Source organism: Capra hircus, chromosome 25 (genome assembly GCF_001704415.2).
Source record: "Capra hircus breed San Clemente chromosome 25, ASM170441v1, whole genome shotgun sequence".
In the NCBI taxonomy this organism is placed as follows: domain Eukaryota; kingdom Metazoa; phylum Chordata; class Mammalia; order Artiodactyla; family Bovidae; genus Capra; species Capra hircus.
The window spans coordinates 35677041-35694421 of NC_030832.1; the positions used below are offsets into that span (position 1 = coordinate 35677041).

The window sequence follows — 17381 nt, forward strand, 5'->3', positions numbered from 1 at the left end:
GGGGGGGGGTGGAGGGTGTAACCTGTGCAAACGCTCTGAGACACACCATCCTGGCCTCTTTCCCAGATGACTTTATTTGATTATTATTAATATTTTTTGATGTGGGCTATTATTGTGTGTCTTTTTTTAATTTGTTACAATATTATTTCTGCTTTATGTTTTGGTATTTTGGACATGAGATGTATGCGATCTTAGTTCCCTGACCAGGTATAGATCCGGTACCCCTTGCATTGGAAGGCAAAGTCCCACTTATTGGACCGCCACGGAAGTCCCCTGGATGACTTTAAACTTAACATTCTCGTGTGCTATATTCCAAAATTCCACTGGTTCTGTCAGCTCAGATTCCCTTCTGGGTGGGTGACTCTGGGGTGGCCACCAAGGGGAAGGGGAAGCGGAGGGCCGGGGCCGGGGTAGGGGGGTCAGTGGGCTGGCCCTAGCTCAGGAACCCAGGAGAGTGGCCAGGGGTGGTGGGCGCTCGATGTCACGCTGCCTGCTGCCAGGCCTGGTGGGGCCTCACACCATGGTCCCTGCTGGAAGGACTGGGCAGAGAAGGGGCTTCAGGGGCACAGGGCAGGTGTGTGTCTGTGCTGAACCTCAGGAGGAGAACTTGGCTGCTCGGTTTCCCCTCTAGCGGAAGCTCTGAGCTGAATCCACAGCCTGGTGCGCCTCTCAATCACTGCTCACCCAGAGAAAAAGCTGAAATGTTGATGTTCCCTCCTCTTGGACAAGGCGGCTCACAGGGAGCTCTGAGGGCCGATTCCCAGGGCTGACTGACTACAGAGGTGGGGACACCTGTCCTTTAACACTTCCTGCTCCTTCCTGCTAACATTTGTTCTGTAAAGCAGTTGTTAAGAGTTTGTTTTTCACTAGTGTGTGGTCAAGTATATACCAAATAACAGATTCCTGTGTTGTATTTAAGAAAGGGAATCTGATACAGCTTACTTGCTCATTTAAGTCATGGATATTCTAGGCTAGGGCTAAGGAATGACCTAGAATGGTAAGCAAAACACATGTCAGACAGACCTGCTCCCCGCTGTACTAAAGGCTTGAAAACACACATTCTATTTCTTTTTAAACTCAGTTAATTACTGCTGAACAGAACGCTCACGACGTAAGCGGGGAAGGCAGTGGTGGAAGTCCTGGACTCCGTACCGGTTTTCTGGACTTGCAGCTCCCTCTTGGCTTGTTCCAGGATGGACTTGATGGCTTCGTCAGACCCGGTCTCGGAGGCTCGGATCCGGGTGGTGATGTTACCTGCGGGGAGAAGCCACACCGATGACAACAAACCCACACCTGTAACAAAATGTAGTGCTGCACAAAGATAGCATTCTGAAAAACAGCTGCCGGTGAGTTGAGGCCGGCGATGACAAGGAGGCAGGCTGGCCTCCTGCTTACCTGTACCTGCTGTGCGGGTGACTTCACAGCAGGTACGGCGACCCTGGGCAGGAAGGGCTTCCTGCTGACTCCACCTGGTGTCAAACAGTGTTTGGCCTGTGGGACCAGCTCTGACACTATCCAAGCTGGGTATCACCCATGGGTTGGGAGCAGGGAGAGCAAATCATTTAATTCAGTGTGTATGTGTGTGTGTATAAAAATATATATAAATGAAGGATTAAAGGGCAAGGCTTTTTTTTTTTTTTGAGTCATTTAAAAGCAACTCCAGCAGTTGCTTTGGCTTGGGATATGTTCAAGGCCCTCCCTATACATGTCCTTGAGGCCAGAGAGAAAAAATGGGCAGAAGGGGCAAGGGGTTGGGGCTGATTCTCCCGCCATCTTTGGATGTACAAAGGGAAGAGGCTTAAGGTAAAATTTTTGGGTCTCATCACATGAACAAGGAGAGGAGCCTGAGGACATGTCTACAGGACAAGAACCCCGTCTTCTGGTCACACGGTGAGCAGCCACGGGACCAGATGTGCTGCAGCTACCATGGCCTGGGGGCCGGCCTCGGTGCTTCCTGGAAGCTGTCCATAGGTTTTAACTGGTTGATTCCTTACTAAGTATGAACTGCCACATCAAACCATTTGAAGACAAGCCAACCACCGGCACAGAACCCCATTAAAGCTGCGGCTGCGAGGAGGGCGGTGGGGGCTGGCTCGCTGGGACCCATGGGTGAGAGAGCCGGCCACAACCTGTCTGATCGGTTGCACCCTCGATGGATTTCCAAGCTCGGGGAAGGGACAAGGAAGCAGCAGTATCTCATCTGACTCAGTCACCTGATTTTTTTCAGAGCAACAAAGGGTTATTCTTTCACCTGCTTCTGACAACACCGGGAGAGTTGTAGTTTGAATGTGAAGCGGCGGGGGGTGGGGGTGGGGGGGGTGGGGGTGGGGTGTGATTTCCAGTTTGGGGCTGATTTTTAGGGGTGCTGCCCCTTCCTGGACTGGGTAGAGTGTGGGGCCACGGTGGGGGGAGGGAGGGGCCATGTGTACTTGAACCCGTGCTTTGTTTTATACTTACTAGCTCTGTTTTTCCATCAGGTTCCAGGCCAGAATCACACTGTACAGTTTGAACCCAAATACACAGCTAAGGGCATGCTGCTTCCTAGGTTACTAACTGCAAAGAAAAACACCTGCCTGCGACATACCTTCAGACCCATTTCTTCGTTTCGGTACTTCCTGAAAGAGTCTGTTCAGGCTCTGGCCTGGATTCTCTGTTGAAAAACAAGTGTGGTAAGAACAAAACAATCAGGGGGATGGTGGTGCTGACGATATGGGCTGCGTGACATGAAATCTGAGCCGCCTGTTGCTACAGAGAGGGCTCAGGGCTTCCTGTGCCGCTTGGGAGTCACTAGAAACTTCTGAGAGGCCCTTCCCTGGCTGACCGGCTTGCAGAGGCCATGGCTCTGCTGCCAGAGGGGATCGGACAGAACTGGGGGGCGGTCTGTGGCACCAGTGCCACGGGGGTCAGATGGAGGGAGCTCTGCCGCCCAGCGAATCGCCCACCAGACCCGGAACAAAGCTCACATTAATCATCCAAAGACAGTCGATTCCAGTTAACATCGCCGTAAAAGGCTCAATGTCCTCCGTGCAAACGGACACTATTCGAAATGTCTCCCTTCTCTGAGCCTGTATTTCTGTCTGATAAGTTCCCTTTCTCTATCAGCGCTGACTTGGCAGAAGGATCGCCTATCGTTTGTTAAGAGGGTTGGAGTTCCTGCAATTAGAGATGGGACAGGCTTTTTATCTTTTTATGGAGGGTTGGGGTACAAAGGGTGTTTTAATACTTTACTGTATTTTACTCGAGGCAGGTATGTTTGCTCATGATGCTGAACAGGTCACTAATGGGACTTAACACATGGGGAGTGCACTGATCACAGGCCACAGGCCTGTGTGCAGGGAGGAGGAAGGGGGCCCATGTGGTCGGCTCACCCTCTGTGGGGACCCAGCACCATGTGAGGCCCGCCCTGGCCACTGCTGCTGCTCTAGGCTGGGTGGCACCCACAGGCCCCTCCTCACCCGAGGCCAGCACCCAAGGCCGAAAGGACTGCTGTACACGAAACGTATCAGGACGTTGTGCGTTAATTCTCTCCGACCCGGTATGTGGCGCTGGAACAGCGAGTCCACCTCGTGTGAGGTACGGAGTGAGTTTCAGAGGCTGGACCCTCCGAGTCTAAGGGCTCGTGCCCGTGGGCCCTGAGCTTTGGAAGTGGCAGGACTGTGAGCTGTACCTGATGTGAGGCACACATGTATCATCACACACGCACACGTGCACACACACAGCTCTGTGCCAGGCTCACATGTGGGTGCCGACCCCAAGTCGCTCACCTCTTTGTCTGCCTTGGATGCTGCGAAGAGCCAGGATGTTCTGCTCGTCTGAGAGGAACTGCTTCATCTTGTGAAACGGCTCCTTGCCGCGCACTGTCAGTTTGTTCCACGGCTTGGGCCGGGCCAGGATCTCGCTCACGGACCCCTGAGACAGTCCCAAGACGTAGTGTCCGAAAATGCGCTGTCCGATATTGTGCTTGATCAGCTGCTCTTTCACCTGCCGGGCGATTTCTGCAGTGTCTATCTCCTCGCCCTCGGAGACGCTCCCAGCACTTTCTGACTGGCTGGGAGATGGGGCCATGCCATTTACATCTGGGCTTTGTTGTAATGGACTTTGGGAAGATATGGAGTTTGTGCTGTATGGACCTGTTGAAAAAATCATGCTTGTGCTTCCTGCTTCCTGCATGGCCTTGGAGTAGAAGGACTGCATTAGCTGTCGTTGGAGGAGAGAGTTTAGTGCAAATTTTCCCGTAGAAGCCAGGGGCAGGCTGGGGCTTGCCAGGGATGAGCTGAAAAAGTCTTGCGTTAACCCCGCTGGTGAGAACTGGTGTGTACCATTAGTATTGGAAGCCTGCTCCCCCGTGTTGCGGGGCAACTGAGAAGGAGGGGAGGCCGGCAAAGGTCCAGGACGCCGACTCTCAGGCTGGTCTTTCCCTTTTCTCCTGGCTGACCCTACAAGGAAGGGCAAACATAATGCATTATGGGGGATTCCAAAGGGAAAAAAAACCAAGACCAAGATGCAAAGTTTGCCCCACAAAAGGGAAAAAAAAAAGTGCATTTTTTTTTTTTTTAAAACAAGGGCCAATGAGGTGTGTTGGTTTGTTTTTCGATTGAATTTGTAAATTAGCCAAACGAGGCCCCCCGGAACAAGCAACATGCATTTCATGTTTGCACCTTTCTTGTATGTTGCAGCCTGGAGAGTTTCCCCTTGACAGAGATTCAAACTCCTAACGTGACAAGGAGCCGGTACCACACACAGTAAAGAGTCGGCAGGTCGCGGGCCTCTCAGCGGGCCGCCAGCATTCGAGCTATTACCAGAGAGGGCCCCACCTGAGGAGCAGCAAACACTGACATTTTGGGACCAACGGATTCTCACACCACTTGCTCTGAGGCGAATGTACCGCACCGAGTCCACTCGATCGAAGGCACGCACATTTTTAAGAATGTAATATCATCGGAGCCCGAGACACTCTTAAACGCTTTACCAGCTGCCAAAACCTGAAGCCGTCAGTGACGCCACCACTTTGGGATGAGCAAAGAAAGGCTAAGGACGGGGGAGGCGTTCCCAAGGACAACCTGACAAAGGAAGAAAAGCTCCACTGAGCCGGGAAGGGCAGGGCCCAGCCCTGGAAGTAGCCCAGGAAACACCACAGGAGAGGCCGCACAACTCGGAAGAGACCAGAAAAGCCACAGAACGCGCGCGCGCCGGCGGGGGGCGCCCCTCTCAGCAAGGCCCTGCCTACCCTCCGCAGACGCCCTGCGGCCACGCCTGGACCGTCTCTGCCAGGTGGGGGCGGAGGGAAGGGTGAAGAGGACGAGGAGGAAGACGGACACTCGTTAGTCAAGGCTCTCATTGCCCATCGCCCATCGCCCAGTGACGCCCGCCATGCATCAGCCCAGACTCACGGTTCGCCTTCCTCTTCCTCGACCCCCAGGTGGGGGCCGACTGGCCGCGAGAACTTATCAACCTACCGCTCAGGTCGCTGTTGGAGATGCGCAGCGCGGCGTTCTCGGACTGCAGTGAGCGGTTCTTCTCCAGCAGCAGCACCTCCAGGGGCCTGGATGCGTCCTAGACAGGGCAGAGCTGTGCTCACCGCGGGGCCAGCTGCTACCTGGCTCCGTGGGCTGAGAGACCCCATGGCCCCTGCTCTGATCTGACCCGCCTCCAGCCTCCCAAGGATGCTCCATGCATGTGGAGGACGCGCAAGTCCCTTTCTGAAATAACCCATTTCGGTTGAAGGAAGTTTTCTCTTTCTAGGCTCACACAGCTTGCAGACAGCTAATTATTTTCTCTTCTGTCCCCAGATCTAAGCGTCTAGACCTCTGCTTCCTTTAGTAATGGAGGTCTAAAGGAAGACCTGCAAGGTGACCTGTTTTTGGTGCCAGCTGCCGAGAGCTGGCTGCCTTCTGGGCCTCAGGAATGGGGTGTCAGGTGGTGACTTAAGATTTTAATTGGCCACTGGGTCTCCGTGTGCCACTGCCATCTCGTTCCTCATCCGTGTGAGGCAGTAGGTAATAAAAATCCCTGAGTCAGTCCATGTGGGGCTGATCTGTAACACAAGCTGAGAGTGTTTGTACCCACTTTCTTAGTACCTGCCCGTGTTAAATTGCAAGTTCAGGTGAACTCAGTTAACCAGTTTGAAAAACATTGATTTTTCTCTTTTTGCCCCTTTTAACTTAAAGATAATTTGGTCTAACTTGGTGAAATGTTCCCGAGGAGAAACAACCTCGATGGTGAAACAGCGACGTGATGCTCGCACGCGCAAAAAGCAAAAGGGAGACGGCGTACCTGCGTCCCAGCTCCCTCGGCCGGCGCAAACTCCATGGACTTCAGGATGCTGTGGAGAGCAAGACGGAGCGTTACCCCTGCTCGGACCTGCGGTGGGCAGGGCTGGGGGGGTTCGCTCCAGGAACTGAGGAACTGACAACTTTAACAACTTCGCTGGCAGCCTTATCATCCGATAGCGGCTCTGGAATAACTATTCAACTAGCAGTTGGCCAGCGAAAGTTTCTTGCCCAGCATGTAAATCATTCCATATGGAATCACACCAGGTCTGTTCGGAGTATAATTTTAAAGTTAAGTTGAACACAGACATAACATGGCTGTAAGTGGAATGTATTTGTAAAGCTGAGAGGGGCTGAAAAAGCTCTAACAAGTCAGGAAGATAAACCTGTGCCCCCAGCGTTTGGCCAAGAGTGAGGTCCCATGACCAGATGGCTCACAGGCAGCAGGGGACTGTCCTGGTGCCCAGGATGGGGAAGGAGCCACCACAAAGGCGTGGGCGACTAGGCTCATTTCTCCTTTGTCTTCCTTGTCACAGAAGCCACTGTGGTCATGGCCTGTTCCAACAAGCCTGAGAGCTGAGTGAGTTGGGGCACCCAGGACTGGTATTTGCAGAGTGAGGCACACGTGAAAATTCTTTCTCTGGGTCCACGTGGCCCCAAGGAGCCAGGGTGCTCCCCTCACGCTCAAGAAAGAGGGCAGCTTCCATCCCAGGCACTGGGCCACCTGTGCTCTCCCAGCCCTGACTCTAGCCTCGGCCCTTCTTTAAGCTCTGTGGCAGTGCCATCCGGGGAGCACTGTGTGGAAAAGTGCCCAGGGCCCAGGGGACCCCCTCTCTGCTACGGCTCCCAAGAGGTTCAATAAGGAGCCGACCGCCCTCGGTTTCCCTCCGGTTGTGTCTTCATAGTGGCTCCTGTCATGTAAACTAACAAAACAGGAACAAGGAGGAGCTCATAATTTTGTTTTACGATGAGCTACCGAGAATAATAAGAACCCTGGGCTGTGTTGCATCAGCTGCGAGGAGAGAGGCGAGCAGTCTGGACAAGCTTGTCTTTTCTTAGTGGCTGTCACGTTGTTTGCAACTATATTCTTGTCTGTGAGCTTCTTTAGGATCATGTAAGAAAAGACTAAGTGCGTCTGAGTTTATGCTAAAAACTGTGTCTCTTCATTTATTCAACAAATTTACCGACAGCCTCTTATGTGCCTGGCCTGTGCAGAGTCAGAGCCACTCCTCGGCCTCAGGAGCCCTGCAGGTGCTTCTAACAGCACGAGCAGGAGAAAACCCAGGCAGGAGACGCATCTGTCTCAAGAGTTGTGAGGGTTTGAGAAGGGCTATAAAGGAGCAAGGTGCTTTCTAGACTCTGGGGTGGGGGGTGATGGTGGGGGAATCTCGGGGAGATGGCGGAGAGATGGGACAGAAAGGGACACCAGTGAATGTCTAGAGGGTGCTTGCGTCACCAGGAAGTGGGAAGCCAGGGACGTATTTTAACAGAAAAGTCACCTGAATGGGGCTCTCAGAGATGCCTGCGTTGTTGGGGGTGAGTGCTGCATGTGCAGAGGTAACATGAGGGCAGGCAAGGAGTGTGTGGGGGCTCTGTTCTTGGAGGGGCTGAGAACCAGCGAGCGGCTGGGCAGGTAGAGCCGGGAGAGAGCAGAAGGGAGAGGCCTAGAAGCCTTGGCTCCTGGAAACGGAGGTGAGCTCGGAGGAGAAGGCGTGTGGGACGGGCCTCAGGCTGGGAAGGATGGGGGCCTAGAGAAGGTCTCCATGTCAGCTTTTCTGATTCCATACTGGGAGAGGGCGCACACAAGGAGAGGGCACACATGATTTCTTTTGAGGAGGGACAGGGATGGGGAGGTGGGCACAGAAGTGAAAAACATCCTCCCAAAGCTAGAAATGGGGTGGGGGAGGGGACAGAGCTTGAGGAGCTGGACGTGCAGAGAGCCGAGGGGCCGTTCAAGGAAGTGCGCAAAGGCTGTCTGCAACTTGAGGGTGAGGATGTTTGGGAAGAGAAGTGAGGGGAGCCCCACTCTGCCGGGGTCACCCCGCCAGGGAGGCTACTGACATGGGGTCGAGAAGGTCAAAGAGGCCTTCCAGTGCGTTTTTCCCCCCAGCAAACTCAAGGGAACAAAATTAAGAATCCAAAGAACAGCACGGTGAGTAGGTGTTGGCTCATTTTTAAAACGAGAAATTAAAACTATCAGCAAGAGAGAAAAGGGCTGATGGATGAGCTGGAAGGCGAAGAAAGGAAGGGACCAGCGTGGCGGGGTCAGTCTGGAGTGATGGGGATAGGGGGGCAGAGGGGTGGGGTGGAGTGGTGGGGGCAGTGGGGAGAAGCCAAAACTAGAGGGAGTCACCTTGAGGCAAAGGCAGGAGCTGCCTCCATCAGACAGGGCACCAGGGGGTCTGCTGGGGGCGGGGGTGGTCAGGGCACAGCTGGGGGCAGAAGGGTGCCCCGAGTGTGTGGCAGGGCCCCCAGGGAAGCAGAGCTGGCCAACAGCAGGGGAGAGGACGCAGGCCTGCAGGCACTCCTCTGCAGTGTTTGGTAACCTGGCCATGGGGTTGGGGGTGGGAGAGGCCAGGTGAGACTCTTAGGTGAGGGCTCCGGGTGGGCCCAGGGCAGCTCGGGGAGCGGAGTCTGAGATGGCGGGAGGCTCAGGCTAGGCGGTGGGGCCTGGAGAGGGAACTTCTAGGCATAAGAGTGTGGGCGTCAGCACTGAAGGAGGACACGCTTTCAGCCGCTGCGTCTCAGGTGGAGGTGTGGCCAGGGAGGTGTGCGCCCTCGGCTGGAAAAGGCTACCTTGCTCTGTTCTCCTTCTGTTTTGGGAACTTGCAGCTAAAAATAAGCTCGTATTTTATATTTCCCATAAAGGCATATTGATTCCATGCATGCTGACAGTTTCTATGCACAGAGTTTTATAAAGAGCCTGAGAATTCAGGCACAGGTCTAAGCACAGACACCTGCGATGTTGGGCAGCCCAGGACTCGGCCCAGTGCTGGGGGGTCAGCCAAGGACCTGGGGCTGTTCCCTCTCTGACACAGGCCTTCCTTAGCAAATGTCCCTGATGAGCACTGGCTTGTGCAGGGCCGAGCTGGCATCTCCACACTTACTTTAGCTCTTTCTTCACCTCTTCGTAGTCAGCCTGTCCCTTGAGTTTTTCTTCCAGTTGCTGAAAACAGAGAGGGATTTTATTAGTGGTAGTGTCTGAAACAGGCTGATGGGCTGAATGTGGTGTCCCTCCCACCAAATTCAAAAGCTGAGACTCTAACCTCCAGTGTGATGATGGTGTTAGGAAGGTGGGACCTTGGGGAGGTGATGAGGTCGTGGAGGGGGGTGGTGCAATCAGGGCCTTAAAAGAGACCCCAGAGAGCGTCCTTGCCGTTTCCGCCATGTGAGGTCACAGTGGGAAGATGCTGTCTGTGAACAGGGAAGGGAGCCCCCCAGACACCAAACATGCCACTGCCTTGACCTTGGACTTCCAGCCTCAGAACTGTGAGAAGTAAGTGTCTGCTGTTCACACCACCTGGTCTATGGTACCCGGTCACAGCAGGCCCAAGGCTAAGGCCCTTCGCTGACTGTGTCACCTGTGAAGCGTCTGGCATCCTGAGGGAGCCTAGATATGCACAGTGGAACGTGACAACAGTGGAGTTGTCCCTATCCTTCCCTCGTGGGGCTGGAGTTGAGTGGGTGCGCACACACACACACACACATGGCAACCATGAGGTTGTAACAAAACTCAATGAAAATAGATGGAAAAATTAAAAAAAATGCAAAACAGAACAAGGAAAAATCTGCTTTGTATGAAATCTCACAACATGGCAAACTGGGTGAAGAAATGCTGTCCTGGCATTTTAAAAGCAGCGTGTGGCTTTTCACAAACTAGGCGAGGTCAGCTGATGATAACGGTTAGTTGTCAACTAAGAGTCACAGCTCCTTTGTCATTGGGGTTGGTATCAGGTATCAGGGGAAATGTGTTTGCATTTCTGGATGGCTTCCCCCAGACTCCAGGGTTTTAGGAGGAGAGATGGTCCACTGGGTCAGGGGCTCTTTGGCAAGGCCCAGGGGCGTGACCATAAGGTTCGTGGGTATGAGGATGCTCTGATGTGCTCCACTCAACTCTGTGAGCCCACGTAGCTGATTTCATCCAAAGGGCCTTCTCGCCAGGAAGAGCCTTTGGCATACAGTGGTGAGCAGAGGGTGCTTCCTTCTACGAAGGTGCGTTTGGCCTAGTTTGTTCTTTACCCGCAACCTCATCCCCCTCTCTCCCAACCAAAGGAGCTTTTTGTGGCAAATAGGACAGCTTGACATGAAACACAAAGACTCAGCCAGCAGAGGGTCCTGGCCATTTAGCGTCTTTTCACCCAGCCTGGGCTGGGGTGAACAACTTCCATCCTTGAATCAATAGCCCCTTCCCATCTACAGGGCTTCCGGTTACCTTTCAGGCTCTGCTTGATCAGCCATGTTTATGATCACAGTTTAAAGCCAACTCAGAACATTCTAGAATTTGGGGAGAAGATTCCCACGTGGCCCACCAGCCTTTCGATGCTCACCTGAATCCCATGTGCCCCCATTTAGCCCATCTTTTCCTGCAATCTTTGTGGGCTGTTTCTTGTGTTTGTATTTTCCATTGTGGAGAATTGCTTTGCCCTCATTCCTTTTTCAGACCTCTGGCCAACTTTCTCTATTATGATGGTTTCTCCTCACAATCAAACAGGAGGAAGCAGGCGCTCGTTTTCCAACAAAAGATGCTCAGAAGCTGCTCACGAAGGAGCGATTCTTTCATTCTCCTCCCTGTGGTCGAACAGCGGGGAAACCCTTCCTATTACAAGATTACCCAGTGCTGCTGGGACGCAAAGCACCTTCAGAGGATGAGACTCACTGCTGCTGGACGCAGGGCACATGTAAAATGTGGTCGAGTTCACAGAATAGGAGACGGATAGGAAGAAGGGTGGACATGGAGCTTTCAGACCGGGCATGGCCCGGAACCCGGAGTCAGTTCTGTCACTCACAAGCTGAGCCCTGTGGGCACGTCGATCAGTGGCTCATCCATGAGATGGGAGCAGCAATGACCTCTGAGGGTTGAGCAAAGGGGCGGGAGACAAGGAGCCAATGAAGATGCTGGCACTGTGGGGCCTTTGCTGCGGGACCACTGTCGCTGCCAGATTTTGGTGTGGGGTCTGAGGGCATGTCTCCAGGTTCTCTCTGCAGACCTGGGACCGGCCCAGATCAGAAGGTTTTAGGACTGGAATCTGTTTGGTTGAATATGAGTTTTCACGGAGAACTAAGCAGTTTGCATGGAAATTTCTATTGTTTATCTGGAGGCAGAGTAGTCAGGAAGCACCCAGGACAGTGCTTGCAAACCTCGGTTGAGCAGACACCTGGATGGCAGCCTGGTGCTGCCTCAGGAGCTTTCCTGATGGAGACGAGCAGGGCGGGAGGCACAAGGTGGAGGCCCAACTGGTGAGAAAAGCCCGAGCGCCCTCAGCTCTGTCCTTTGACCCCAGAATCTTTGCTGGGCGCTGGGAAAGTCTGGTTGCGGAGCATCCTGCCTGGACGGAAGCAGGCGCTCCAGGCTGTCCCTCCACTGCAGAGTCTTCTCCTGGACTTTGCTATGCTTGTTGCACTGTGGGCCAGATCCCAGGCCTGGCTCCCCACCCCACACACCATCTTATTTAATTATCCCAATATGTCTGCAGAGCATCTGTCTGTCTGTCCAGAGAAAGGAAAAGAAAAACCAAAAAAACACATGGGTTCTGCACCGCAGGCCTTGGTGGGATGCTTGAAGCAAGTGCAGGAGGCAGTGAGGAGCCGGTGGGCTGGGGCCCGATAGACCCAAGCCAGGTCCTGGCTCTGCCACTGAGCAGGAGTGACCCTGGACAAGATGCTTAGCTTCTCTAAGCCTCGGTTTCTTCATCTATAAGATGGGGGTAATGGCACACACGGCACTGGGCTTCATGAGGACTAAATGGGACAGTTGTCACTTGGCACCTAGAGTGGGCTGGTTCTGGGACCTCAGAGGTACCAAGTCCGTAGATGCTCTAGTCCCTTACACAGAACAGAGTGGGGCACTTGGCCCTGCAAACCCCTGGATGTGGAACCTGCAGACAGAGTGCCACCATAATACTGAGTGCCTAGCGTGGTGCATGGCACACGGTACCACCCTCAGTAATGGTGGTGAGTTATGGCAGTTATTGCTTCTTTATCCCTGGGGTGATCCTGAATATGGGCTTCCCTGGTAGTTCGGCTGGTAAAGAATCTGCCTGCAACACAAAGAGACCCTGGATCGATCCCTGGGAAGTTGGGAAGTTCCCTTGGAGAAGGGATAGGTTACCCATTCCAGTATTCCTGGGCTTTCCTGGTGGCTCAGATGGTAAAGAACCTGCCTGCAGTGCAGGAGACCTGGGTTAGATCCCAGGGTTGGGAAGATCCCCTGGAGGAAGGCATGGCAATCCATTCTGGTATTCTTGCCTGGAGAATCCCATGGACAGAGGAGCCTGGCGGGCTGCAGCCCATGGGGTCGCACAGAGTCAGACACGACTGAGTGACTGAGAACAGCACAGCACATCCTGAATATGATTAGACGGTTTCTGAAGACACTCTGTGGGTCTCATGCCAGGGGCTCAGTCTGTGAGGTTCTCCACATCCCTGTCTGCCACCTCCCAGCGCCCCCATGCCCTGGGCAGATCCATGGGGGAGGACAGATGCCCGAGCAGCTCTGGCTGTTCAACGCCAACGGCAAGAACGGCAGCCCTGCATCTCGCGCCATGAATGCAGAATCTGGGAAGTGGGTTGCCTTCCTGAGAAGTTGCTCGTGGGACAGAACAGGGAGGAAAGATCTAACCTTATACAGAGCGGGGAGGAAAGGTCTAGTGAGGAGCTGGGCTTCTAGCTCAGACCTAAATGGCTGAGTGGGAGCCTGGGTGATGGGCTTAGCCTGTCAGGCCTCACACTTCTCCTCTGGGGAAGGGGGCGGGTGAGAACATGGGTTTGCAAAGGACAGAGATGAGGAAATGTCAGATGCACAAGCGCAAGCTGCAAGGGACCCTCCAACACGTCTTATAATATAGGTCATGTACATTTAATACTACGGGGTTTCCCAGGTGGTGCTAGTGGTGAAGAACCACTGGCCAATGCAGGAGACCTGAGAGACGTGGGTTTGACCCCTGAGTCAGGAAGATTCCCAGGAGAAGGGAATGGCAACCCACTCCAGTATTCTTGCTTGGAGAACCCCATGGACAGAGGAGCCTAGCGGGCTATAGTCCATAGGGTCGCAAAGAGTTGGACATAACTGAAGTGACTTAGCATGCATGAACTCATGTTTAATTCTACAGAGCTTAGGAGCTCTGGAGCTTTGGAGCTTAATGGCTCCAGAACTTAGGAGGAGCTCATCAGCTGTTCCTTGAATTGCTAGAAGCATTATCTATATGAAGTTCTCAAAACCCTGGCTAAGACTCAAATAATGAGGTAATTTAATTTCAAATGCAAAGTATTTTGGTGTGCAGCAAATTAGGCACTAAATTTATAAAAGACATCTATCTTAGTCAAGTTATAACATGGGGCCTAGGGCTGCCAACTTAAGGGGTCTCTGGCACAGAGACTAACGCAAAGACCCTCGAGAGGCCTGGTCCTCTGGGATACATGGCGAGGGGTGAGGAGGCAACACCTCTTAGCCACGCAGCAGACGGGGCCAGAGAGGCGACTGCATTGCAGTTTACTGGTGGCTCCGTCTCTTCCCTCTGGGGTGATGGGAGCCAGGCTTCTGGCAGTGCTGTCTGAGGACCCACAGGTCAGGTTAGGGGCGTTGGTATGTGACCCCTCACCCTGACGTGGACCCCTGGGCAGAACCTAGTGGGTATGAGTGGGCTCCCTGGCCCAGGGCAGAGGTCCCAGGTTGACTCTGCTTCTGTGGGGGCTGGAACTAGGCAGCGTGCCCCTCCTTTTCACCTGAACGGTGACCCCACCACCCCACCCCAGGTCTCCACTGCTCCGTGGTGAAAGGTGGCAGTTAAGTAAATTTAGGGTCAGCTGATGCTGGGGAGGTGCTGGAGAGGACTAAATCAACAGTCATCCCTCAGTATAACTCCATCTTTCATCCCTGGGCAAGAAGCCCAGAGATGCCTGGGTGGGCGCTCCGCATGCTCTGCAAGGATGCTGGGGACGTGAGACCAAAGGCGGAAACCCCCCCTCCGGGCCAGGGGGTGGGGAGAGTGGCCATGACATTAGAGGCCTTGCTGCCGGCTGGAGAAGCGTGCTCCTCCTGGACAGAAAAGGGGGGGCCCTGTGTGGTAACCCCATCACAAGTCACCTCCAGCTTCCTTGAGCTGCAATCCCGGTGACTCAGCACAGAGGGAATGGGAGCCGACTCCTTATGGGTCCTGGCTGGATATTTCAGCCACCTGGACATTGCAAGGTCGGCTAAGTGGGCCACAAGCTGGGGACCGTCTGCAGGTGAATATCAAGAGTCACTCATCCAGTGACCTAGGGCACCTGTGTCTAAGAGGATTCACCATAGAGTCCCACAATTAGCTCTGAAAGCATTTCTAGTAATGCCCACCAGTCTACAGCGATTTACTTATGACCCCACTCCAGAGTTGGGCCTCGAGGCCTCTAGCACAAAGTCCCCCAGTTCCTCTCTCTGGGGCATTACAATGGCTGCAGGCCAGGCCCGGGGCCACGTTCGTCCCTCCTCCCCATGGAAGGCTCACTGCTTCCTCTCCTTCAATCTGAGCTCACAGTGCCTTCAAGATGCAGCCAGGACGAGGCTCAGGGAGGCTCGGCCCCCGGGCTCTCTGATGCTAGGGTGTCTGACCTTAGGAATCGCTCGTACCATCCAAGGCGAGCGGAGGACGTGGAGGGACATGTACAGGTCTCTCCTCTACAGCCATGGGCTGGATGGATCATTATCACACCCACCAGCCTGGCGAGCCTCAGTGGGACCTGGATGTTGGAGCTTCACACACTGGGCCAGTGATAAGATGCTGGTTAAAATGCGGTCAAGGGCAGCCCTGGTGCAGAGGAAACATGGCCGGAGAGGGAACTTATGTAACTAAAGAGGGAGTGTCCACAATTAAAGTTGCTGAACGAGTGCAGAGAAGTAGCTGTCGGTCCTTTTTCGTCCTCACCCCGAAGGAGACAGTGGCTCAAAAGGACCCAACAGAACCTTGGGAGGTGGTGTGAGCGGTGTGGATGGTTGGGGAGGCTTGTGTGGTTTGGAAAAAGGTCCTCATGTGATTCTAACACATGGGTCCATGCATCCAGTGAGAACTGCTGATCTTTAAAGCATCTGTAGAAAATAATATTTCTCTCTAGGGGAGACTGGCCTCAGTGAGTGTTTCTTACAGACACCTGTTTTAAATTGGAGCTATCAGTAGCTGTGTTTCCTGGGCTACTGAAGGGTTCCAACAGAAGACCCCAGAGCACTGTTACCAGAGACAGCAGCCTCATGATGGCGGTCAGGTTATCTCATTGATTACAAGTACAGAATGATCCCTGATAAGTGGGATGGAGATGAAGCACTTGTCAGACCAGACAGGAAGAAACGTCTCCCGCTTCTGAGTCTGTTTCGATGTCTGAAGGTTAGAGGAGGCACCACTGCATTTGGATAGCGCTGGTGACCTTGGCTTGAAGAAGCAGAACGTGAGGAGAGAGACTGGTTGGTAGACATCCAACCAGCAATTTATCCTCATGACTATCAATCAGTTATGGAGGCAAAGGGAAGAAAGTACTCAGTCGAAAAGAGAGGGGGCATGTCAGGGTGCTTGAGAAAGCAAACCGCTTAGTCCCCAAACAGGTTTCATTACACAGCACATGCACCCTCAGGTGTCCTGCTGGAGAAGACCCCAGCAAGCTCAATACATAACAGTCTCAAGGCTTGGCCACTGCACTTCTGCCCTTGCACATCACCGTTCATCTCAGAGGTCGTGGTCAGTGTCCATGGTGAAACCCACGCACCACACCGAGAGGCTGAGAGACAGCGGGAGGCTGTGGTGCCCTCGGCCGGCCATCCCAACCCGAGGCCCCAAAGCAGGTCAACACGGTCCAAGAAGGAAAGGATGGAGGAGTGGTGCTGGTAGTGGCAGGAGGGGGAGGAGGAAATGGGAAGTCAGGCGAGGCTCCTGGCTGCTTCCAGTGGCCACCACGGCTGGCCCCAGACCCCTGTCACTAAAGCATCGGGTCGGTTTGACAGGTCTCATTCATAAAATAGTTTCCTAATAATTGTTTTGCTGCTTAGTTTAGATTGGAGACTATAAATTGCACACGTTAGGAAAGAAAAAAAAGCCCAGGGAAGTATCTCATTCAATTAACCTTATTCCTCTGGGTGAGCAAGGCAGATGCACTCGTTTGGGGAAGGCAGGCGCTTTCCGCGAGTGGGTCTGATATCAGGGAGAGCTTTGCTCCTGGCGACTAGGGGTTAAGATAATTAAAATCAGAGAAGTCTTGTTACTAGAGGATATGTTTTGATTATTAGATCAGATGAAGATAGGGGAGTAATAATTTTGGAAGAAGTATCGCCGAATTGTTTCATTAACTGCACAATATTAAAGAATTCCCCCAAGATACGGGTAAAGAACATTAATTTGTGAAACTGCGTTTCATTTTTGGTGCAGGCAAACATTAAAACCTTAACTGATTCGGAAGAAATTGCTCTGTAATAAAACGGTAGGGTCTACAGCTCTCATGTAGTCAAACGCGTCACGGACTTGAGTCGCGCCCTTTGGCTGTTAACAAAGGAGGGAAGGAGAGTTAGCTGATAGCTGTGCCTCTGCTGGGGTCAGAAACGGCTGTTCGCACGAGAGAGTGACACTGACTCTGGAAATAAAAAGTGGGCACTGTTATCACTGTGCAAGCAGATGAGAGGACACGAAACACCAGTGAGTTGAATGCCCCGGTTGGGGCTCCCCGGCCTCAACCATCTCCCCGTCCTGGCAAGACCGTGTCCTTGGAGGGGCCTGGGCTCCGGGAAGTTTCTCAGGCGGTGGATGAGAAACCCAAAGAGGCAGAGAAGGGTCTAGTGAGGGTGAACCGTGGCTGCCCTGGTGCCAGCAAGGTCACGCTAGCGAGCTGCCAGGAGGACAGACTTGCTGGGGACTAAGTGCTGCCTCAGAAACATGGTCA

General features: G+C 53.4%; 1 protein-coding gene across 7 annotated transcripts in view; it reads right to left on the reverse strand.

The window, feature by feature from the left end:
* CUX1 (cut like homeobox 1) overlaps positions 1–17381 on the reverse strand; it is a 361373-nt gene that overhangs the window by 68448 nt on the left and 275544 nt on the right. For 4 of the 7 annotated variants that reach the window (XM_018040279.1, XM_018040278.1, XM_018040277.1 and 1 more), the window contains exons 12-17: positions 9377–9435; positions 6274–6322; positions 5457–5553; positions 3765–4436; positions 2585–2650; positions 1153–1254 (exon numbers count right to left, since the gene is read on the reverse strand). In XM_018040279.1, the coding sequence (XP_017895768.1) occupies positions 1153–1254; positions 2585–2650; positions 3765–4436; positions 5457–5553; positions 6274–6322; positions 9377–9435 (1045 nt within the window). The remainder of the gene's footprint in view (positions 1–1152; positions 1255–2584; positions 2651–3764; positions 4437–5456; positions 5554–6273; positions 6323–9376; positions 9436–17381) is intronic. The other 3 variants (XM_018040282.1, XM_018040281.1, XM_018040280.1) reach the window with 1 other exon arrangement.